The sequence below is a fragment of the Erpetoichthys calabaricus genome, chromosome 8 (genome assembly GCF_900747795.2).
Source record: "Erpetoichthys calabaricus chromosome 8, fErpCal1.3, whole genome shotgun sequence".
Classification (NCBI taxonomy): domain Eukaryota; kingdom Metazoa; phylum Chordata; class Cladistia; order Polypteriformes; family Polypteridae; genus Erpetoichthys; species Erpetoichthys calabaricus.
The window spans coordinates 73408031-73434175 of NC_041401.2; the positions used below are offsets into that span (position 1 = coordinate 73408031).

Below are 26145 nucleotides of genomic sequence, written 5' to 3' on the forward strand. Positions count from 1 at the left end.
GTGAAACTATTTAGATATAAACACAAAATTATACACACAGAAGAAAAATAGGGTGCTCCAGAGAAGTAGAGCAATTGGAAATTACTAACTTCTGGATTTTGAGGGGAAGCAATGCAGGTACAAATAACTATGTGGAAACCCATTCTTGCAACTGAAATTTGAACTGTCTTCTGTGAAGCATGAGTGGAACTGAAAGCGAGACAGCCTTTGACCAAATTACACTATCCTACTGCCACTTATTTTTACAGAACAAACTTCTGCATTTCATACCCAGTATTGTTACCTGGACTTGCAGGGACAATTTGCCATAAGATTTGATTTTTAAAATTCAAAACATTAAAGAGTCCTTTTATTTAATAAATTAAAATGGGAAAATTCAAATTAAGACTGCTATGGTTATACATTTATTATCCAACACACTCCCTCTCAAAATGTCCATTGGATTACCAAATATATAAAGGGTGCTTGTTCACATTTTAAATCATTATAAACACCATAAAATAAGTAGGGCAGTGTCCTTGCTAACTTATCAAGTTGCCTGAAACCTTTTTATAATTAAAGAAACAAAACCCTACATAGGCCTTAGTGGTTAATGATCTCCTAATGAATTTGATTGTGCTGATGCCTGAATGCAGAATTAATGAGAAGGAAAAGCACACAGAACACTGTCACAGGGATGAAAAATGATTTACTTAGGCAGTATCAATGGCAAAATAATGGTATCAATACTGCAAACATCAGCATTATTACCGAATTCAACCACTTAATTTTTTCTCAATATTTAGCTTTTGTAATTATTCTTGACTCGTCTAAGAAAGGTATGGTCAGATGCACACTTATACACTAAATTAGCCTTGTTTTTACAAATCTTGCTTTTATTAATGTGCTCTGCAAACTTGAGATGCTTTATATAATGAATTCAGAAGCATGTCTAATACCACAAATAGGTCAAGAACCTGATAACGCTATTTAATTCCCCTAAATTTTTAATGTATATGAATTGTAGTCAAAATACTCAAAAGTTGTACCATTTACTATTTGACTAAATTTAAAACAGTACAAAATTAAATACAACAAACATGCTTTCAAATAATAGATCTTCACAAGCTTTAAAATGAAGATAAATTATGCAAGTACACAAACAAGGGAATATAAAATAGAAACCAAGCAAACCAGAATCTTAAAAAAAAACAAAAAAAAAACAAATAAATAAATAAATAAATAAAAATCACAGCATTTTCATCCCAGACAATTACCAGTTAGATTACGAATCTAAATTACTGAATGCTAACATTCAAGCTACAGAAGTTGGGAAAGTTAAATCCTGTTTATAAAAACTATACTATGAAAACCAACTACATCAAAGAGCCTAGCATGTGTAAGGAAGGACGACAAAGGAAAGAAAGGCTTAAAACTTTTATATAAAATGCATTTTTCTCCCTACCTTTTTTTTTTTTTTTTTAAATAAAAGGTTGTGTATCATGGGATCCAAAATAAAGGGCTTGAAATCCCCAATAATGTTGAAATGGAATCTACAGTGAAAATAAGTATTTTTTACAAGTACACTGAGTATGGTTAAATATTTGGTTTAATTCTTAGTTTCACACAACTAAGAACATATTAAAAGAATATGTGACATATGTTAAATATAATGGAAAATGTTTATCATTAAGCATTTGCCATCTTATTGCTGTACTTTTATTGAAAAAGTGCAAGTTAGCTTATGTTTGTAGTGGATAATTACAAATAAGCTTGGAAAGAATGTCATGAATTACTATAAAATGTAAAGAAAAAAAGTCTAAGCATATAAATATTATGATAAAAACCTTATAAGAAAGTGTTATATTTCCAAATTTCCCTAGAAGCTTGTTATGTAGAACATCCAGACCATGCTTAGGCATGTACTGACTGCAATGTCTACCTTGTTATTTGTCTGTAAGAAAGCCAGCTGATTATAAAGAATGTACAAATAAATAACCTCTACTTTAGTTAAAAGATGTGTCTAAATGAATATCTTTCAAAATTAACTCCAAATTTAACAAAATTCTTATGGATAATAGAAGTGAAGAAAATGATACAAATGAAAAAATATTGTACAACTATAATTAACTTTACAGGCAGGAAAGGAAAATTGAGGATTGGAGTAGAGAGATAAAGAGGAACATAAAATGCATCAATAAAAACTGCACAATGGGTTGGTGGTAGTTAAGTAGGGTCTCAGCATATGATTATAATCAGAAGCCCAAATATTTAAAATTATAGCTACAATAATGTATATATCTATTACTAGACCCAAATATCTACAACCAACTCCTCACATCTGCAGTCACATAACTACTAAAATGTCAAAGCTGTTTTATTGGCATGTACTCTAGACAGTATTAACATTTCTATAAATCTGTCAGTGAACTACTTTGCTGTAAATTCATATAAAAAATAATGAAAATAAAAACAGGATTATAACTTCCACAACTCATAATAGGTAAATTTTAACTCACCGTCTGCATACACATAAGACAGCAGTAAATAAAAATAAATACATTTTTAAATAAATTGAATGAAAAAATACAAAAAAAAAACAGGCAAAAGCAATTTAATTCAATAGGTGAACTCAACATACTTTAGAATAAAAAAACCCTGTTAATGTTACCCATTTTAACTCATTTGAACAAAGCTAATTATAAAATAATTAAGCATCTTTTTCTTACTCACTACTTTTCTAGGCTCTCCAATCTTAAATCAAGAGGATGAAGAGCACTAATTGGAAAAGAGCTGTTTTCTGATGTGATCTCAAAATGAAACATCTTATTACCACCATTTGCAAACGTAAACATACATTATTGAAGTGGTTCCCAAAATCTACAAATGCATTCTTTTGATTTCTAACAAATGCATTAATTAGAAAAGAACAAGAAATTGGACTCTTAGCTTAACATACAAGTAATTTTCCACAATACAAATCTATGTAAATAGGAATAGATCCTCCTTCCCAACCACCCACCCCCCCTTAAAGTAGAAAAGTGTGTCCTACATTCAGAGAAGCAAATGAGTTTTTGTAAATTGCCTTATAAAAATGTATAGCTACTTCATTCAGATCACTTTAAAAGGAATGCCTAATATTTAGCAAGATGATATTCCATTTACGTTGATTAAATTGCTTGGGCAACTCAGCAAGGTGTCTTAAGTGTGGCACAATGATGCTGGAAATTGAGCCAAATGTTTCCTATATATTGATTTATATTTGTCTTTGATGATTAATCCCCATTCCAAACATACTGTTCCAATTTATGCCAAAAAGAATAGATTAAAATCAAAGTGTATAATGTTAAATTTACAATGCTATTATTTCGAACAATTCCAGGAATTGTTCAATTTTATGTCATTCATCATTATCATGTAGAAGCAGCACATTTGCATGAGTGCACAGGGATAGGATACAAGTGATTAACAATAACGTTTAGTGATAATTTGATATCAACAGTACTCTACTCCTTCCAAAGACCCAAGGGATCTACCGCATTCACTGTGAGGGTTTCATATTATAACAATGTATTCATCTGAATACACCAGGACTAATTAAAAATGGATGTGAAATTCTAGAAAACGTCCAAACATGACAACACCAATGAAAGTACTGACGTCTTTATATATAAAAAAAAAGGACTAAAAACGTAATCCTAGTATAAATATAAGTTTTCCATTAACCTTTTAACATCACACTGCCAGTCACTGCAACTGTTTTTGATTTACTCTTCTTTAACACTACAATCCCTGAAGCCAACAAAAAAACTTGTAATCCCGGGCCACTTTAAATTCCTTCACACCTGTCCTCATCACCGTCTTTTGTTTTGCAAATGTGTCTATCACTCAGTCGCATACTTCTTTCTCCCAGCTCAAGTCTCTTTATCATGGTGTGAGGTGCCTGGAGTTGTACAGGGTAAATAATATATCATTATTTGGAATACATAAATTTCATGTGTGTTCCATGTCTACAAAGATCTGTGTAAATGTAGGATGACATGAAATGCAAGGCAAAAAATGCTGAACACATACCTAAAATAGAAACCTTTTCCATGTTATACTAATAATGACGTGAAGTGTATAATGTGTGAAGACTTAGTCCAAATATCAAATAAACATGTGCGCTTTTATTCAAGAATATAACTAAAGAAAAAAAATCATTCAAATTACATGTGTTAAAAATGCAAACTCAAATTTCAATCAACAGAAAGTTAATATGTATTCTTAGATGGCACAGAGGTAAGAATTTCTGCCTTTTAACCTAAAGGTTTCGGGTTTGAACCCGGGCACTCCGCATTTTGAGTAGTGAGCTGCTATTATTACTATAATATAATAAAAACACACATTTGACTCGAGTCAGTAACACCCTGTTTAAATTTTGGCTAGTTACCAATTTTTTTATTATTCAGTTTTAGTCTGTCAGTGACGTTCACGTGGTACAATGAACTTGCCTCTCCCTTTCTTAGTTGATGGTGTTTATCTCCATTATTTTCACAAGAGCAGCAATGACCATCGTAACACACAGCTTCTTCACAATGCTTTCGCTGGCTAATACACTGCAGCACCGCAATAGATCTTGGCTTGGCACCATGAGTAAAATGGGACTTCCACCTGCAGCTAAAGTCACATTAGTACATAAGCAATTTGCCACATTAGTGTTTAGATGCGGCAGTGTCATGCTTACGGTGTATTTGCCCAAAAAGAAGAAGCCTTTGATTTCTGTAATAGCTGGTGTAAAGTTTTGCTACCTGTAAATGTTACCACTAATGGGATATCAGCAGACACACAAACACTGGTGAATCATTTCTTCTTGTATCTTGTTGTGACTTGAATTTTTGATTATTCACTTTTATTCTTTAATAAAAGCACACTTGTTTCATTATACCTTTGCGAAAGTGTTTATTTTACATTCCAATAACCACTTGAATGAGACCAAATCTGTTTAGGCCTCTCTTGCGCATGCACATGCACATACACATTCATACATGAAAAGTCACTATTTCAAAACACTATGCCACTTGAATATGTGTTTTTTTGATCTTGCCTGTACTCCATGTTATGGTGCATGGTATTGAAAATGCAGATAGAGGACTTCTTTTTGGGCATACACCATCAACATGGCACTGTCAGATCTAAACATTAGCGTGGTGAATTGCTCACATACTAAAGTGACTTTAGCTGCAGGTGGAAGTCGCATTTTACTTACGGTGCCAAACAGAGTTATATTGCAGTGCAACAGTCTATGAGCCAGCGAAAGTGCAGTGAAGAAGCTGTCTGTTGTTATGGTGGTCATCACTGCTCTAATGAAAAGAATGGAGATAAATGCCATCAACTCAGAGAGGAAAAGAATTTTGTTGTACCACATGAACATCCCTAACAGAATAAAACTAAATAATAAAAAACTGCTAACTTTTGGGATAGCAGGTTGCTTGCTGTTTGTGCTGATCGACACATTAGCAAAACAAAAGACGCTGATGAGGAGAGGTACGAAGGAATTTAAGGTGGTTTGGGATACGAGTTTTTTTTTGCAGGCTTTAGGGATACTAGTGTTAACTGACAGAATTTCATTACATCTCAGGGCCAGTATTCAGTAAGGCACTTATCATATTGGTACAGAGATATTCTAAGGATATTTTTGCATTGTTTTTTGGACTATTATCTTGCTCAAAGATTCACTTATATGTATAATCTGTAAATGTTTAAATATAAAACAATGTCAAATAAAAAAATCACTTATTTTAAAAAATGAAATAAACTATCAGACAACAAAATTTCATCATAGGATTTTTTTTTTAAATAAAGGTAGAAAATTGGTTTGAATCCTTTTGGAAGGAACATGATATTAGGGAAAATCTAGGGACCAATCAAAAGTAATGTTAAGTAGAAATATTAAACATTTCACCTATAAGAAAAGATTAAGTGCTTTAAAAGCTTAACACTAGCTAGACCATGAAAATATTTTTTGAAACCTAAGTATTAAATTTAGACGCTGTTAGTTGAGCTAGCTCTTTCTATATAACCTGATATTTCCAGGATTTATGGCACAACATGGGAGTTGAGTCTTAAATTTGGTATTTGCAAGTATTTCGTCATCCTTTCATCCTTAAAAACAAATTGACAGCATTTTGAGAAAGTACACAAGCTACAACTGTAGTTTTTGGACTCGAGAAAAGTATTAAGTACAATATAATGCAAAAGCAGCAAACAATGAGGCATCTCAGCAATTCTCCAAATTGCACACAGTTTAATCAGCTGAAACAGTTGGTGGTGGGAATTGGGAACAAGTAACTCCAAGAAACCACAAATCATGATTTAAGGAGTGTTTAAAAACTTCAGCAAGCAAGCCAGGCAGTTGTGGTTTATTCCAGAAACTGAAAAAAGGGTATGGGAAAAACACTAAAAAAAAAAAAAAAAAAAAATGCTACCCTCACATCTACCTTCTCCTCAGTTGCTTCTCAAAGCTCTTTCACTTCCATTTAAAAAATTAAATAAAAAAATATAAAAATCGTATACATGGGGTCACATTCCCCTTAGCCACATAACCTCTACATACCACATAATTTACTGTAAATATACTATCTATTTTACGTAGCACTAATTCTATCCATACCAGATGTTCTTTTCACAGTTGGTTCATACACATATGCATGCACACTCCTCTCCCAGCATGGAAGAACATCTCTGCCTCCTCTATCCTACTGTGCTGCTCTTCACAATTCAGTGAAAACTGCAGCCTTCAAACTAAAATATCCCATGGAACTGAATGCTCCTTTTGATTTAAAACAAGTTAAAGCTTGACTGTGTTGTTACCTCCTTGTGCTTATGTACCTTTGCTATTCATTTGTCCTCTTGATTTAACACATACTCAAGTCAGTAAAGTGCACGCACAGTTTATTCCCCTGCTGCTGGCTGCTACAGTCTGCAGTCTTAGTTTACAGGTATATTATGTGTTACTTGTCTTTGGCGGTTTAACTTTTATTGAACATTTGACAGTATGCTTTTAAAAACCTTGTTAAAAAATGCCACTTTCCAAAAAGGGCTTTAGGTTTCTCCTTAACCAGATTGGTGCTCATGCTATGCTCAATTAGCAATAAAATGAATTGCCTAAAGAGATCTTATCAAAAAAGAACAACGTAAATAAGATGTAACCATAGTAAAACAGCAGAAAGAAGAATGTTTCTTAACATCCAAAAACTCACATTTAAAAGAAAATGTAGTCATTCAGTTTCTATACCTGGTCCCTCACTCACAAATATTTGTTTGAATTTTCAACCTATTATGTTGTTGTTGAGATAGAAAAACTTGGAAAACACTGCTTTAAGTTTTAGTATTGTTTGTAAGAAAAGTCTGGAAAAGTTAAGCAGTACCAACTCTGGTTCTGTGGAAGACTTGGCATTGTCTGGCTATGCTCCTGGACTAGAATAACCATGCAGAGAGAAAACCTCTGACTTGGAATCTTAGCTTATTGCTCAGGAACATTCCCACACCCACGTATTTGAACATAATCAAGAGTTCCTAATTTTGAGTGCAAGAACAGAGTTGAATTCTATTCTCAAACAGAAAGTGAAATTTGACATCCATCAAACATTGCCAGACCAAGTAAATTACTAGTCCAAAGTCTGCATAAATGCAGAGCATCTGCAACTATCACCTTTATGCAGAATATGGCTGGGTTATTTGATTAGTACTCCAATTTTTATCCTGCTCACTCCATCTAAGCTGAAATCTACTCTAATATAATTTTACTCTCTCCTTAAACTCTTCTCTTGATGCACATATTACTGTTGCTTAAATTAAGAACGCTTAAGACATGATGCAATCTGGAAAGTCACCAGGGCTAGCAGATGTGTTGACTCAAAGTTGTTTCAATGTTTTTGAAGCAACTATCAGTCCTTTTTAAAATATTTAACCTGACTGAATATTCTGTTAACACTGCAATGATCATCTTTTAATTAAAACAAATTAACCAACTCATTTAAGTTATCAGCCCATCTTTTTGATAAACTCTTATGCAAAACTGCTTACTAAGCTCTTGGTACTCCATCTTTAGCTTCTGATTTTGAGTTAATTCAACCTGATCTGATTGGCTTTACTTGTTCTCACCATGCAACTGGGAATAAGAAAAACTGTCATATTATTGACACAGCAGCCATACTCCCTCGGGCACTAACTTTCCTTTCTTTAGACGCCTGAAAGATATTCAAATGAATTAACTAGTCTTTTCTGTGGCAGGTGATGCACCATAAGGGGTCATAGGGAGAAAAACCTAAATCATTATAGTCGTGACACTTTCCTCATCTCCCTCTGCTACTATTTCTCACTAACTCAATCAAATTGCAATCCTTTCAAATTTGTTAAGAAGCCAGACAGGGTTCTCCTGTTCTCTTCAAACTCTCTCTTAACTCTTTTAGGGATAATTTTTTTTTTGTTTCTTTTCTCCCAGGGCTGAATATTTTTCCAAAAACTAACATTTTTTTAAAAAGAACACAAAGCAATTGTTTAACATATCAAATCAACAAAAAATATTTACTTTTGACAAATGTTACTGTCTTGCATGTTGTATGAGCCTGCATACTCTATGATTTCACATACATATCACATACATTTTACACAGCAAAGTCTGATCTCGCTCAAAGCAGCCAATTTCAGTCATTGCCACATTGCACTCCTTACAATATGTGTTGCTTTGATGCCTATTTTTCAATTGTCTGTTGCTGCATTTTCTAACATATATTGTTAAGTGTGTACTGTAGAGAGACAAGTCACCCATTTGCCATCGTGCCATGCCACTGCCACCAAGTTTTCTGCCTGCATGAAAACCGTATTGTCACCTCTTTTCATCTTCTGAAACTTTATGAACTTTATGTATGGCATTATAGCCTGGCTCACCCCATGGGATTTGCTTCTGTTTATTACAGAAGTGAATAAAACTTTGCAGCAGCACGTACCTAAGCCACCAGGGGACAAAACACATTTGGACCAATGCTCCCTGAAGTTATATCATCAGTTCTGTCCCATCTCTATTTGTAATGCCACAGCGCGCTTCATCTCGTCTTTCGTTGTGGGTTTCCACTTTGAAAAACGAGAATGCAATGCAAACGCAGCCCGCGATTCAAAAAAAATCTCTGCCTACCTGTTTGTCTCGTCTGACAGTAGCTGAAAACCAGCATCAGGAGAGAGCAGCCTGAAGTACAGCAGCTGGTGATCTGTCGTGTCCAAAAGCAAGCCATGCCATCTTGTAAACTCCGGTAGCCAGATCGGCTCTCAACGGATCAATGTATGTGTATTTATCCCATGCGAACCTTGCCGTAGATGCATCGGCTGCGCGAAGGCACTCAACTGGCAGCAGATCCGCTGGCGCGGCATCGGCTGGTGTCTGATCAGCTGATGCCTGCTTCTAACTCTCTTGCTCGAACTCCTGATAACTGCCAATAAAGTCCGATTCTGAAAAATCAAGAGTCCGACTCCGCGATAATGCGCAAAACAATGTCTGCCAAGTGTTTTCTTTTCTGCACTTGCTTCGCTGCCTTTTCACATGTCGGTGCCATCTTGCCTTTGTTTACATTTCGCAACTCACGCACACGCAATGTTTATTTGCCGAGTCAACGAGTCTAGCATTCCTCCAAGCACAGAGGGAATGCCTGTGACGTGACAGTGAGATTTGTCGCCATTAATAGCTGATTGTCGCCCTCTATCCCTGGATGTCGACTTTTGTCGACATTCGCCTTCAACCCCTCCTGTCGACAAAAGTCGACATCCGCCCTTAAAGAGTTAAGCCTTTAGCCATTGCTATTCAGGGTTCAAACTTAATCTCCCCTAATAACCCTCCATGGCACTGTCCACAAAGTCTTGCTTTAAAATGATGTTTTGTTTTTTCCTCTATTATGCATCTTCTGATCTCTTACATGTACTTATGTGGCTCCTACGAGTATTTGTCTAGGTACAAAAGTAATTTGGTCAATTCAGCTCTGCTTCCCATTAATTTGAACAAGGCCGTTCCTCTTTTGTTGGTTCACTTTTCTGGATATACACATGGGTATTGAAGTCTACCATTCTCTCCATGATACTGTCTAATTAAATTATATGCCTAATCTTCAGAAATGCCAAGCCCAAACTCTGCTCATGGTCCTCCTTGTCCCAGTCATTTCAGTCTAGATTACCTATTATTAAAATGAACACTGCCTCTCTGCTTAATATAGCTGGCAGCATGTTCATTCTTCTATCCTGATATAAAATCAGACCATTTTTGCAAAGATTTCTATGGAATGGTTAAAACAAAACCATCCAAATAACGATATACTGCATTATTTACCCTATAAAACTCCAGATCTCACATGCAGATAAGGAGCCTTGGCTTGAGCTGGGAGAACTTTTTGCCCGAGATGAGCTCCGTCAAGGCAGGGGATGGGACAGCAGGCTGCTTGCTGCTTGTGCTGATCGACACATTTACAAAACAAAAGATGCTGATGAAGAGGTGGGAAGGAATTTAAGGTGGGCCAGGATTACGAGTTTTTTCACAGGCTTCAGGAATTCCTAGTGTTAACAATCCACACTGATCCTTGCTAGACTGAAACAGAGGTGCCGCCTTGCCAGATTTAGAGTTGCATCACTTAGCTTTTATGTTTAGATCAATTTGATGATGGTTGGAACCCCCTGATAACCAACCCTCTGTCTTGGTACTCAATTAAAGCCAATTTGGTTTTTCAAATGTTTCTGTCTTACATTGTTAATTGTTAATCAGGGGCAGTCCTATTTCTTTTTCGGTCTGGAGGCAGAAGTACTTTCATGGTTGGTACTATTTTTTAGCAACATGAATGTTCAAATGTTCTAATCGCTATAGTCCAAGGTCTGTATTCCAGTTTCTTAATTTTTCTTTTACCTTCAAATTAGGTCTGTTCTTACATCTCATGGTGTGTCTTTCCCTTCTCCTTACTTGGTCTTTGTCTCCTAAAACCAAGCTTGTCTATCAGTTCAGCTAGCTTGGAAGCATGATACTCCCCTCTTACTATTCTTAATTGGAAGATGACCTTTTAAGAATATTACTTTAGTATCTAAGAACCCCAGTCACCAGTATGCCGCTGGGATTGGCAGTACACACATGTTCCTGAATCAAAGACCGATGCACTGGCTTGGACAAGTCAGTCAGATGGGTGTAGGCCAAATACCCAGGGACCTACTGTACAAGAGAACTGGTAAATGGAAAAAGGCCTCCAGGCAGACCACAGTTGTGATTCATAGATAGGACAGACAGACAGACAGACAGACAGGCAGACAGACAGACAGATAGATAGATAGATAGATACTTTATTAATCCCAAGGGGAAATTCACATACTCCAGCAGCAGCATAAAAATGCAGGTAAAAAGATGTCTGTAAGAAAGAGACAAAGGCCTCAGGCAGAGACACATGAGAAATAAATGATGGCCTCTGAAATCATGAAGGTAGGCAGTGCAAAAAGGCCTCTTCTGTTTCAAAGAATCACACACCAAACAGACTGAAGTGAAACGTCTAAGAAGAAAGGCTAAATTCCTGACAGAAAAACCAGCGCTAGAATTTGCACCAAGTGCAGCAGAGACTGCCATTCCCGGATAAACCTGCCAAGTCATAACAAAGGCTGCATTAGAAGCTAAACACTGGGCTCAACTCCATAGTCTCCCAAGACTGACAGATGCCTATCTCCGCATCCTTGGTTGCCTTCCTAAACATGTTCTGAGAATGTCTCATGGCCGTTTTCTCATTTTTAATCTTAAATTCCTTAAATTATCTGTGACCTAGATTAATGGCGCATCCAGCTCGTGTTTTAAATTGGCAGTTCTCTGTGCAATCCCCCCCCCCCCCCCCCGCCCTTTAATAATAATAATTCTTTGCATTTACATAGCGCTTTTCTCAGTACGCAAAGCGCTCAGCAATTGCAGGTTAAGGGCCTTGCTCAACGGCCCAACAGAGCAGAGTGCCTTTTGGCATTTACGGGATTCGAACCAGCAACCATCCAATTGCCAGTGCAGATCCCTAGCCTTAGAGCCACCACTACGCCTAATATTAATGTACCTTCAACTCCAGGGCAATCCCTGTTCATACAAGTCCAGATGGGAGTGTATGGATTGGGTTCCATAAGGTGTGGTCTTATTTTTCTACTATAATCTACTTAAATGTGGTCGGTTGTTATTTTTCTCACTATAATTAGTGCTGGGCGGTATGACCAAAATTCTGTATCACGGTATTTTTCAAAATTATACCGGCTTCACGGTATTCAACGGTATTTTTCTCCCATGCAGGAATGGATGTTAACCACATTTTCCACTGCAATTACAGTAATCCCTCACCTATCGCGGGGGTTACGTTCCAGAGCCCCCCCGCGATAGGTGAAATCCGCGAAGTAGCGACCTATATTTATTTTATTATTTATACATATTTTAAGGCTTTATAAACCCTTCCCACACTCTTATAAACCTTTCTCACTCTCTTGTTAACCTTTCCCACACTCTTATAAACACTTCCTATGCTCTTAAACACTTTCTACATTCTTAAACACCTCAGACCAACACTGCACACTGCCTGCACGCAGCGATCAGACGTCAATGTGTCTGCACTCGCTTTGTGAAGGGGGGCAGCTGAACTCACGCTGAGCAGAAATGGACTTTGTGCTGCTTCTGCCAAAATGCCTGCTTGTCGCTCTGCTCGAGGAGTGTGTGTGTGTGTGTGGGTGTGTGAGAGCTGAACGCACCTTCGCTCAAACCCCCCCTCCCCGGAAGCGCAGTTCGCATTGTCAAGGGGGTGGGGAGCTGAATGAACGCTAAGGAGAAGTGGACTTTGTGCTGGGTTTGTGCTGCTTGTCGCTCTGCGTGTCAATAATTTAAAAGCCTGTACAATCAGGCTTTTAGGTGTACATCACCAATTTTCCTGTCTCACTGTCTTGTCTTGCGTGAAGTTAAAATGTTTTATAATAGTGAGATGTTACTCATATCCTTAGCCCAACATCCACATATCATATGTGTTAACAAAGTGTGTTTTATAAGTTTACATGTGTTTAAAGCATGTGGGATGGGTATTTTAAGGCTTAAACTAAAAAAATGTTTATTTATATGGTCTTTCTATATCACGGATTTTCTCCTGTTGCTGATGGGTCTGGAACATAACTTCCGCGATAGGCGGGCAATCACTTGTATTTAAAAATCCGCGAAGTCGTGAATCCGCGAAAAGTGAACCGCGAAGTAGCGAGGGATTACTGTACTTCAGTAGACTGGCTAAGAATAACCTATTGCACTGTCATGAGAATTGTACATTGTACAAAAAAAAAAAAACCACTTTAATGTGCACACAAGTATTAATACAGATTTGCATGGCCCCATAAAGTGATAGTTTTCAAGGGGGTGGCACTAATGAACAGAAGGAATCACATTGCAAAAAAATAGAACCTTTTTATTGAACACATTTTGCAAACAACTTAATTTTGACAACATATTTTCAACCATCCAAAGAGGCATTTAGACTTAGTAAAATATCCGGAGGTGCTTGTCAAAAGTTGTATTGCACTGAACATGTCTTAGAAAAGGAATAAATAGTAAATATTTTTTGTAAACCAGCTACACTTTGTTAATGTTAACAATCTCTATCCACTGACACGTTAAAGCAACTTTTTAAACAACTTTACCACCATTGAACTGCATAATATTTAAACTAATAAATAATAACAACAAAATAAATAATAGTGGAACTTCCAGTAATAATACTATTACTTCAAGACTTCAAGCCCAGGTGCATTACATAGTATTCACCAAATAAAAATAAAATAAAATAAAACAAGTGCAACTTGGTGATGACATCTTTACCAACTGAACCATCATTTAGGCAAATTGCATTAATATGGACCATGCTTCAGCATAAGCTATATGCATAAATAATAAAACTGCAACTTGCATTTATAATGCTATTTGTGGTATAGTGCTACGGAATCGTATTAGAGCCACAGTGAAGAAAAAAAATACGGACACAGGGAAGAAAAAAAAAAAAAACTATGTCAAGAATAAATAGTTTATTTTATAATTAAAGTAGAATGTCGTAAACTAAACTTCATCCTAAAATCAATGTTTAATTTACTAGATTTTCCCAACCCCCGTCATAAGTTAATGTAGCACATTAAATGCTTTGTGTTGTGTTCGCCGAGCCAGTTGTTATTCACTACTCGCTTCTTAAACTGACTTCCTCCGCAGTAAGAGGAGGTGCTGGCAGTGATCACCGCACAGAATACATTCACTTCATGATATTCCAGCTCTCTGGAAATTTAGAATGCCAAGATATATACTTGATATCATTTTCAGGATGAAATGCATTAAAGCAGGTATTAAACATGCACGGTAGTGAGGCGGTGGTGCTGCTCCCTCGCAGTAAGGGGTACCCAGGTGTATGTTCAGTGTAGAGAACTTTATGGCAGGTGTGACGAGGCTCCAAAAAACTGGATGTATGAATGGGCATCGCACAGGTTTAACTTAAATATTGTGTAAATGTTGGGTTTGTGATCTGGTGGTCGGAGACACGAACACAGAATTCAATGGATGTTCTTCTGAGCAGGCTTTCTTTATTGCATGCGTGCTGTCTCTGTCTGACGTATCAAACCCTCAGCTCCAATCCTTCCTTTTTCTTTCTCCACCTTACCAATCACCACACGATAAACATCTTTGTGAAATTAAAACTAGTTATAAACTTAGCCCACGGAGTGTTCAGAACTTAAAAAAAATCTTTGTTACACATGTTTAATTATGCCATCCATTCAGGGTTGCGCCCATCCCAGCAAGCATTGTGTGCGAGGCAGGAGCAAATCCTGAACGCCAGCACATCGCAGGGTGAATGCGAGCAAAGCATACACTAGCAGGGTCAATATAGCATAACAAAACCCCACATCCTACATGACTTTGAAAGGAAACTGAAGCACGCCGAGTAAACCCACCAGAAAAACATGCAAATTCAAGGCAAGGTACACCAGAGACCCCCTTGCTGCAGCAGTGCAACCTCCACGCCACCGTGCTCTCACATGATTAATACATGCTTTAATGCATTTCATCGTGAAAATTACATCAAGTATTTATCTTAGCATTCTAAATGTTCAGGGAGCAGGAACATTATGAAGTGACTGTATTCTGTGCGGCAATCGCTTCCGGCGCCTCCTCAGTACAAGAGGAAGTCAGTTGAAGCACGTACCGATTTAACATGGCCCGGGGAGCACTTAACACAAAGCATCATTTTACGATGAAGTTTAGTTTACGATGTTCTACTTTAATGACAAATTACGAGAATAAAGTCAACATGTCGACTTTAATCTTGACATAAACGGCAAGAATAAAGTCAACATGTCGACTTTATTCTCGTCATAAGCATCGAGATTAAAGTGGAAATGTCGAGAATAAAGTCAACTTGTCGTCACACTATTACACAGTACCCAGGTACATTACACAGTATTGAAAAAAAAAAAGAAAACAAGTACAACTTGGCTTGCAGTATTATCCAGTAGTATAGAAACAGTATTCACACATTTGAACATAATGGTCCACATCCGACCTTTTAAAACCAAAGTATCTCCACGCAATGGATGTGACTCCTTTTTTTCAGAAAAAGTTCTTCTGTGTCATCATGTTGAACTTTATCGTCAGCTACAGCTTCAGTTTCAGAATGTTCTCTGTCCATTTTCACAGCGCAATACCTACACTACCGCATGTACTCCATTGTATGTGTTTAGCGGGGTAGCAGTGAAAAAGGTGCCCCCTTGAACGGTGTTGCGGTATAAGAAAAATCCATATCATAACAAAAATAAAAAACAGTTTTCGGTATGAACCTGTATACTGCCCAGCACTAGCGATAATAATAATAAATATTTGATCACAAAAATACATTTTAAACTACTGTTAATGTTTACAGAGGACTGAATTACGGTTCTATTTTGACATGTTGATAACTACTGTAACAATCTAAGGCATTTGAAAAAGTTTAATCTCTTCGAATGTAATGTAATATATATATATATATATATATATATATATATATATATATATACTAGCAAAATACCAGCGCTTCGCAGCGGAGAAGTAGTGTGTTAAAGAGGTTATGTAAACATATATATACATAAACATATATACTTATATACATATCTACATATATATATATATATATATATATATACATACAGACATCCACATATATATACATATATATATATACACATACATATACACACATACATACATACGCACATATATATATATATATATATATATATATATATATATATATATATATATATAAACATATATACTGTATATACACATACAGACACATATATATATATATATATATATATATATATATATATATATATATATAGCAAAATACCCACGGTTTGCAGCGGAGAAGTAGTGTGTTAAAGAGGTTATGAAAAAAAAAAGGAAACATTTTAAAAATAACGTAACATGATTGTCAATGTAATTGTGTTGTCATTGTTATGAGTGTTGCTGTGTTTTATATATATAATATACACAGACACACACACATAAACATATATATACATATACAAATTTACATATCTACATATACATATATATATATATATATATATATATATATATATATATATATATATATATATATATATATATATAAACTGTATATATATATACATATATATATATATATATATAAACTGTATATATATACATATATATATATATATATATAAACTGTATATATATACATATATATATATATATATATAAACTGTATATATATACATATATATATATATATACATATATATATATATATATATACATATATATATATATATATATATATATATATATATAAACTGTATATATATATATATATATATATATATATATATATATATATATAAACTGTATATATATATATAAACTGTATATATATATAAACTGTATATATGTATATATATACTGTATATATACATATCTACTTAGTGGCTCCTGTATTTAGGATATAGCAGGTTGGATAATGGACGGATGGACATTTGTATGCATAGCCCTATTTGCCCGTTTTCGTTTTTTTTCTTTCTTCAGTAATATTTCAGCAAACCCGGAGCTTGTCAGTTCAAATCCTGGTACTGACAGCACTGTGTGACCCTGAGGAAGTCACTTCACCTGCATGTTGTGCAAAAAACAAAAGTAATGTAACAAATTGTACCTCAGATGTTGTAAGTTGGTGGAATAAAGGCATAAGTAAAATAGATAAATATGTATTATACACATAGGAACTATTCATTTATTTTCAGTTAAGTCATCTGCAGCAAACTTTTATAAATGAGGGTTTCTGATTTTTAGATAGTGCAAACTGTTTCTTCTTTATTGACGTTTTCTCTTGGAGAGCTTTTTTCATTTTATTGAAAATGAAAGCAGCAGCTGCCAAAATATGTAGCTTTTTTATCAATTTTTCAACATTGTGTAAAATAAATGTATAAAGTAACATAAAAAGTTTAAATACTGGTTATTCTTTTACACTAAAATATTACTACAGAGATAGAAAAAAAGTAAAATGGATATGTTCTTTTTCTTTAAGGAGATTAAATATTACTGAAGAAAGAAAAAAAAAAATTAAACAGCCAAATGGGGCTATGCATACGAACTTAAAAGGTTTAAATAAAACAGAAATATATATTTTATTTTTACTTGCTTAACTTGTGGAGGGTGTATCCTGTAGCAAAGCCGTAACTTTTTTCGTGAAAGCACGTTTCAGTCAATAAGTGTTAAAAAAACGTGTAAAGATATTGACAATAAGCTAAGTCATCTGCAGCAAAGTTTTATAAATGAGGGTTTCTCCTTTTTAGACAATAAGCTACGCAAACCCAGGAAGACATGGAATCGTTTAAATCAAGTATCATTACATCTTCCTTTCTTAAAGAGAAGTAAGGCAGTACTTATAAGCTTACATATTTATATATAGACGTACATATATATATATATATATATATATATATATATATATATATATATATATATATATCTATATCCGAAGACGTGCAAGCACGCTCTTTTCAGAATGCAACGTATAGTTGTACAGAAGAAAAGCAATCTTGCCTCAAATGAATGGCAACCTTTTGTAGGTCTATGAAGTTAATTTAAACTTTAGGTTTACGCGGTGCTTTCTTTCCAAAGTACCTGCACTCATGAATATGTCTGTATGTGTCAGTCGGTCAAATCCACGCGCTTCGCACCGGCGAAGTACCGCTTTTAAATTTTTATTAAGAAGAAAATAAAACGTTTTTAAATTGAGGGAAAATATACTAATAACAGTTTGTTAAGGATCAGTTTTTTTGTGAAGCTGCCTTTACTCGAGTGATCACTTCGAGCTGACTTGGTGGCCAAGTGTAAGCGTTACCTGGAAGTAAGCACCCATACAATCAGATTGTGAATCAGACTACGAATGCCGTGAATGTAATTACACACTCACTGCACTTGCTTACGGTAATCGAACCTCAGACGTCAGCGCTAGAGGGGCTTAGCAGCGGTGAAGTATTGTTTTTAAATTTTAATTAAGAACAAAAGAAAACCTCAGAGGTTCGATTCCCGAAAGGGAGTGAAGTTAGTGTCCGGCTACCTACCAGGTAAAGCTTATGGTCGGACAGCAAGTGACGTAACATCAGCCACGGTGCCTTCAGTTGTGAGAAGCAGATCATAGAATGATTGAAAATAGTTTTGCATTTACCTTTTTAGTAAAAGGCGAGCTTTTAAGCCTGAAAAATCACCCCGTAAATGCACACGTTTAATTGCACATGTGTTAATATGTATGGTTACACAGTATTAAAAGACAGTGAAGAACGTGATTTACCTTTGTTCCCGCGTTTCATAAAAGGCGAGCTTTTAAGCCTGAGAAATCACCCCGTAAATGCACACGTTTAATTGCACGTGTTAATATGTATGCTTACACAGTATTAAAAGACACTCAAAAATTAACGTCATTTACCATCAGCCACGGTGCCTTCAGTTGTGAGAAGCAGATCATAGAATGATTGAAAATAGTTTTGCATTTACCTTTTTAGTAAAAGGCGAGCTTTTAAGCCTGAGAAATCACCCCGTAAATGCACACGTTTATTTGCACATGTGTTAATATGTATGGTTACACAGTATTAAAAGACAGTGAACAACGTCAGTTACCTTTGTTTCCGCGTTTGATAAAAGGCGAGCTTTTAAGCCTGAAAAATCACCCCGTAAATGCACACGTTTAATTGCACATGTGTTAATATGTATGCTTACACAGTATTAAAAGACACTCAAAAATTAACATCATTTACCTTCGTTCCCGCGTTTGACTCGTGCTGTAAATCTCTTCCTTGTTTTTAGGTCACGTGATTACGTAGGAGGCGTGATGACGCGATACGTGACTCCGCCTCCTCCATTACAGTATATGGACAAAAAAATATGTTCCAGTTATGACCATTACGCGTAGAATTTCGAAATGAAACCTGCCTAACTTTTGTAAGTAAGCTGTAAGGAATGAGCCTGCCAAATTTCAGCCTTCCACCTACACGGGAAGTTGGAGAATTAGTGATGAGTCAGTCAGTCAGTCAGTGAGGGCTTTGCCTTTTATTATTATAGATATATGACACCTGAATTAGTATATTAAGGTAAAAAAAAAAAAAAATCTCTCCTGCAGCAATTACTGACGTTGCTGTCCAAGTGTGAATTGCTGTCTCTTTTCTTCAAACAACCAGATAATCTTTAAAATGTGTCAGACTTGGAACCATTTGGGGTGCTTCACTTCCATCCATCCATCCATTATCCAACCCACTATATCCTAACTACAGGGTCACGGTTCGTGTTACGAATATCACAGAAAATCTGACAACTGTCCCAAGTTCCAGTTATTCCAGTCAGAGATAGCCGTCGCAATAAAAAAAATATAGCAATACTCAACTGAAGGGAATAATACTTACTGATTTATTGTGTCAGAGAATGGCAACCAGGTGCATGTTGATTAGTAAATACATGTAAAAATTTCAGTGCACTCTGTACATGTGACAATACTGACCTTAACAACTAAACAAAGCTCTACTGCAGGTGGGTGATTAGATTTATATTTCTGAGATCAGTACTACAACAGGCAGTCCCAGCAACAACATTACGCATTGCTATAAAATTTATAAAAAAAAATCAAGTTTAATTTAAATTGCTATGAGCAGTGCTGGGATTAATGCACTAAAAGTAATATACATTACATAGCCATATTTTTTAATCCAACAAGTAATGTAACTTAATACTTTTTTTACTTAAGTAAAAAACCTGTGTGACTTAAAGAAAAAGAAAGACAAATTTGAGTGTCACTTTTTTCCCCCCTGTTGTTTTTAAAGATTAATAAGAACTTTCCATGCCTTTTGACCTCTGCTGCATTTCTTTGAAATAAGGAAAGAACGAAGGGCTCTTGGCACACAGGTGAATAAAGATGGCAATTAAAAATGAAGCATATTATAGTTTGGACATTTTAATACATACTTAACTTTCTCAACCCATGTCGGACAGTGGCAGTCTGATAATCATAAAATAAGGCTAGGTTTATACTTCACATGAAACAACGTGTGCTCCTTTGGACGCTACTGTTACATGTTTTTAATTGCGCGTGTATTTTACATAAATCTGGAAGATTCCACTAGGTGGCAGTGCAAGATATTATCACGGTGAGAAAACATTCAGGTTCACTGTGTTGTGAATTGCCTGAAACATCCATTAAATTCCAAGGACATCTTCCCAAAATATCTCTGAAAAGGATGGATGTTTAATAATGACATCCATCAATCCAGGAATGTGCCCATTCCAGCATGCATCAGGAGCAAGGCAGAAACAATCCCTGGACAGGGCATAAGCTCATCGTACGTTGCATACAACCACATACATACACTAGCATCATTTTAGAATCACCAAATCTTCCATGTCCTTGGAAGGAAACTGGAGCACACTCTGGAAAACCACCAGGAAACCATCCAAACTCCAGGCAGGGAATACCAGGGACATGACTCTCTGCAAGACAGCAGCATTATTGCTCCGCCACTGTGCCACCGCCAAATGTGTAATTATTAAGAGTACTCATTATTTAAATGAAGTTAATGATTTGTGATTGATTTTTATTTTGAACAAAACTACACATGCCACGATTACTGGCACCCCAACATGTAATACATTGTATAACCTTCTTTTGCCAATAAAACAATACTCAGTCTTCTCCTATACCCTTCTCTATAAAGGAAAATATACCTCAGGGAATCAGATACATTCGTTTTTACAGAATCTCTCCAGAACATCCAGGTTCATAAGTTCTTTCAATGGAGTTTAGGTCCAGGGACTGAGACAGCCATAGCATAAGCTTGATTTTATGTTCCTTTAAACATTTTTGTGTTTATTTGGACATATGTTTTGGATCACTGTCCTGCTGCAAGATCCAGTGATGAAACAGTTTTAGTTTCTTGACCGAGGTACCCAGGCTTAAGTTTAAAATCTCATTATTTCCACGATGCCATGTACCCTAACAAGGCTCTCTGGGCCTTTGGTGGAAAAACAGCCCCGCAGCATCACAGAACATCCAGCATACTTGACAGTGGGGATCTGGTTATTCTCAGTACCCATCTTTCTTTTTATGTCAAATCCATCTAGAGTATGGATTTGAGTATCAATTTTCATTTTGTCTGACCATAGATTACAGTTCTAATCAAAGTTCCAGTAGCGTTTAGCAAACTCCAGGTACTTATGTTTGTGGTTAAATGACAGGAAAAGCTTTTTTCTGGCATACCTCCCAAATCATCTGTTGGCATGGAGGTGGCGTTTGATGGTAGTTTTGGAGACATTAACACACTATTATTTTTTTTTATTTGTCCAACAGTGATCCTTGGGGATTTTTTTTAACCTCTTACCACACTGTTCACTGTGTGTGGATACTCTTCCAGTCAAGTTGGTAACAGTTCCAGTTGATTTTAACTTTTTTAATCATATCCCTAAATGTATTATGGGTATTTTCATGCAAGTAAGAATTTTTATGGACATTCCCTGACTTATGAAGATCAACTCACTCTTCTCTCATTTGAAATGTGTGCTCTCTCATTTTGATGAATGAATAGGGAATCTGGTCTCTGTACCACCTCATATTTATACACCTGTGAAACAGGAAGTCATGGATAACCTCCTGGAAGTTTCTACACACTCTGATCACCTTAAAAAAAGATGGTTAAGGTATTGTTTGTTCATAAAAAATCCTAGGGGTACCAATAATCGTGTAACATACAGATTTGTTAAAAATAATAGTTCTTGATGAGGGATTATTTTTTCTCTAAATAAATTTATTCCAATTAAAGGCTGGATTTCACTATGTTTGGGTGTGAGAATAAGGTAATTCACTACAACCCAAAATCTTTTGTTTACTATCAACATGTGACAGAAAGCTGTTGTACAGATCCCACAGGATCGATATGCGTACTTCGATGTGGTGAAGCAAATCATCAAACTTAAATGCTGACGTACAAATGTATTCATGGTGCTTATCTTTTCATTTCAAACGCTGCATATTTTCCATTGTAATGACACAATACATTTTAAAGGTTTCAGATACCATCCTTTGTGCTGTCTTTTTTTTTTTTTGCATCTTCACAGCAGCATCAGAATACACGTAATTGCATTTGAGCCACAAAGAAAAAAAAATTAGGAACTCACTGAAAAGGTTTATTTGGTGATTAAAGTGGAAATTTTGGCTTTAATGCCGTAGTTAATTTTGTCATTAAAGCAGACCGTCATAAATATCATGTAAAAAGCGACCCAGTTGTGAATAGTTAGTGTATGTGTGTGCTTGTATTCACCTTGCAATGAGCTGATGCCCTGTCCAGGGTTTGTTTCTGCCTAGTGCCTGATGCTTGCCGGAATGGGCACGTCCCTAGATTGATGAGATACTGTGGCAAGGTGTCCTGAATTCAATGGGTGTTTCGGGCAATTCACAACACTGCAAAGCCGAATGTTTTCTCACCGTATTGATATCTCACACTGCCACATGTTGAAATCCTTCAGATTTACATAAAATACGCATGTGTGATGTGAGTTATAAACCCAGCCTTTCAGTTTTCTACTGACCAGAAAAATAACCAGTGAGCTTGCTTTTCACATTTCTAACTTAAATGGATTCAAAACACCGTTTTGTTATAGTGACAGTCATTTTCCAATTTCCATTTAATTCCCTTATAGAGAGGAAAACTCCTACCTCACACACTGAAATGGATTAGCCAAGATCACATATTGTTAACTTCTATAGCATGCTTATCTGATGTGATATTAGATGGGTACAACCTTGCTGTTAGTGTCAGAGATATCCATGAGTTAAAGTAGTGAAAGAATGATTTAGAACATGCAAGTTTTAAATTTCAGAATCAGGAATTTGTCTGATGCAAGTACTGAAGGTAGACAAATCTTTGTGTTAATGTTAATGGGTGAAGCAGGTAAATGTTCACCACTCAAGAGCTGTTGAAACAGTATCAAAACCATAGTTAAGAGCAAGAGATTACCTTGATAGATATAAAAGATAATACAATGTATGTTATAACCCTGTTCTTTGAAGTAACACAAATCTACAGTTACATTTTACTCATTATACATAACAACTATACATTAATGTATTCAATATATGTCTAGCAGTGTCTTAAAAAACAATGTTGCAGCCTAATGAACTCTTTATAGTCTGAAAGACAATGCTAAATTCTGTGGAAACCTGCTTTTGCACTTTAGCCAATGTAGAATTTCATTAAACAGAAATACCTATATTAAAATGCAAAGTGAAAAAAAAAAAAAAATCTGAACTGAAAACAAAAAAAACTGACTAAGATTTAATTCTTAAAATAGGTGTCTTGTATGTTAACACCATACTGCAGTTAAATAAAAAGAGGGCATTTTTTATTTAAAATTATAAGGAAACAGTTACCTTTCAATATACTGTAAACTGCATGAGCATTTTTTTACTATAATTAAATTATACTACTGCTACTTTTAGGACAGCACTTACTCATGTGTCTGTATATGTTTGGGGAGAATGAAAAAATTAAAGCTCATCATATCAAAACAGAGATATTAAGACAACAGAGATATATATCAATATAAGAACTAAAAGTTAAAAAAAAAACCTTAAAAACACTAAAATACTTTAATTTAGAAATTAAAGACGAGAAAAATTGGGGGCAAATAAAAAAAAAAATTCAGTTTTTACCTTTCAATGCAATGACTTTGCTGGCAGGATTCATGATGGCGCTGTCAGCAGAGATTGGACGTCGAATAGGATTGTTGGGATCATTCAAATCAATGATGACAACTTGGGCCTGTTCACCCACTTTCTCTCGGATGCAGATAAATTTATCAGACTCCATGGTTAAGGTGCTAAATCCAATGTTCGCAGGATTAATTCCCAGGTTTTGAAGCTGTAAGAAAGAAGGGAGAAAACAACCCATTAGTATGCTTTTAATACCAACTAAAACACCTGCCTAAAAGTGCATAAGGGCACTCATTGAAACAACATGTATTGCTTTTCTCTGTGATATGAAAGTGGGGTAAAATAAAATTAGTTTTAATTGCTGCATGAGTCTGACACACGTTTTATTTATATTTATATATATTTATATATATATATATATATATATATATATATATATATATATATATATATATATATATACACTAGCAAAATACCCGCGCTTCGCAGCGGAGAAGTAGTGTGTTAAAGAGGTTATGAAAAAGTAAAGGAAACATTTTAAAAATAACGTAACATGATTGTCAATGTAATTGTGTTGTCATTGTTATGAGTGTTGCCGTCATATATATATATATATATATATATATATATATATATATATATATATATATATATATATATATATATATATATACATACATACATACATATACACATATATTATATATATATATATTTATATATTATATATATTATATATATATATATATATATATATACATACACATATATATAATATATATATATATATATATATATATATATATATATATACATATATTATATATATATGTTATGAGTGTTGCTGTCTTTTATATATATAATATGCACACACACACACAAACAAATGTATACATATATATATACAGATCTACATATACACATATGTACATATACATACGTATATACACATCCACAAACATATATATACATATACAAATTTACATATCTACATATATATATATAGAAATAGATATATACATACATACATTCACATAAATTGCGTGTCCCGTTTTGAATCAATACTGGACGGGATTTATCCCGTATTTTTTTTATCATTTTTTTTTTAAAGCAGCGTCTCATGCAAATCATCCCACACGCATTTTATGAAGATGCCTCCTTTCCTACTTTTGATTGGGTAATACTTGATGTCATCGTTAGTTTGATTGGTGTTTTTAACTGTCCAGTGAGGAGGGCGTGTCTTTTAAGTACAGTCTGCAAAGTGTTGGCACTGAGATGTGGCGTCAGCGCCATAGTTGAAGCCCCTAACGTTGCGGTCAGCAAGTCGGCTAACATCCGCCATGTGCCGTCTTTCAGTTGCGAGAAGCAGATCATAGAATGGTTGAAACTGTTGCCCCTAACGTTGCGCCACGGCGTGTGGTTCGTTTATACCTCGTGTCTTCTCATTAAACTTTTATCTCGCGAATATGTTATTGCAATCCGCAGCGGGAGCGTTTCTATAAAGTTAATTTAAACTTACGTTTTACACCGTGCTTTGTTTCCCTTATGAACATGCTTGTATGCTTAACTCGCTCCGTTCTCAATTGTTTAATAAATTTTTTGGTCTTCGCTGTTTGCGGCTGTTCCTCCATTTCCCCCTACTTAGTTGTTTTATCTCGCGAATATGTTATTGCAATCCTTAACGGGAGCGTTTCAATAAACTGATTGAAAATAGTTTTGCATTTACCTTTTTAGTAAAAGGCGAGCTTTTAAGCCTGAGAAATCACCGCGTAAATGCACACGTTTAATTGGACATGTGTTAATATGTATGGTTACACAGTATAAAAAGACAGTGAACAACGTCAGTTACCTTTGTTCCCGCGTTTGATAAAAGGTGAGCTTT

At 35.2% G+C, this 26145-nt stretch overlaps 1 protein-coding gene across 2 annotated transcripts in view; it reads right to left on the reverse strand.

Annotated features, from left to right (window-relative positions):
* LOC114655660 (clathrin heavy chain 1) overlaps window positions 1-26145 on the reverse strand; it is a 188272-nt gene that overhangs the window by 77513 nt on the left and 84614 nt on the right. For both annotated transcript variants that reach the window (XM_051931312.1, XM_051931311.1), the window contains exon 2: window positions 24264-24471. In XM_051931312.1, the coding sequence (XP_051787272.1) occupies window positions 24264-24471 (208 nt within the window). The remainder of the gene's footprint in view (window positions 1-24263; window positions 24472-26145) is intronic.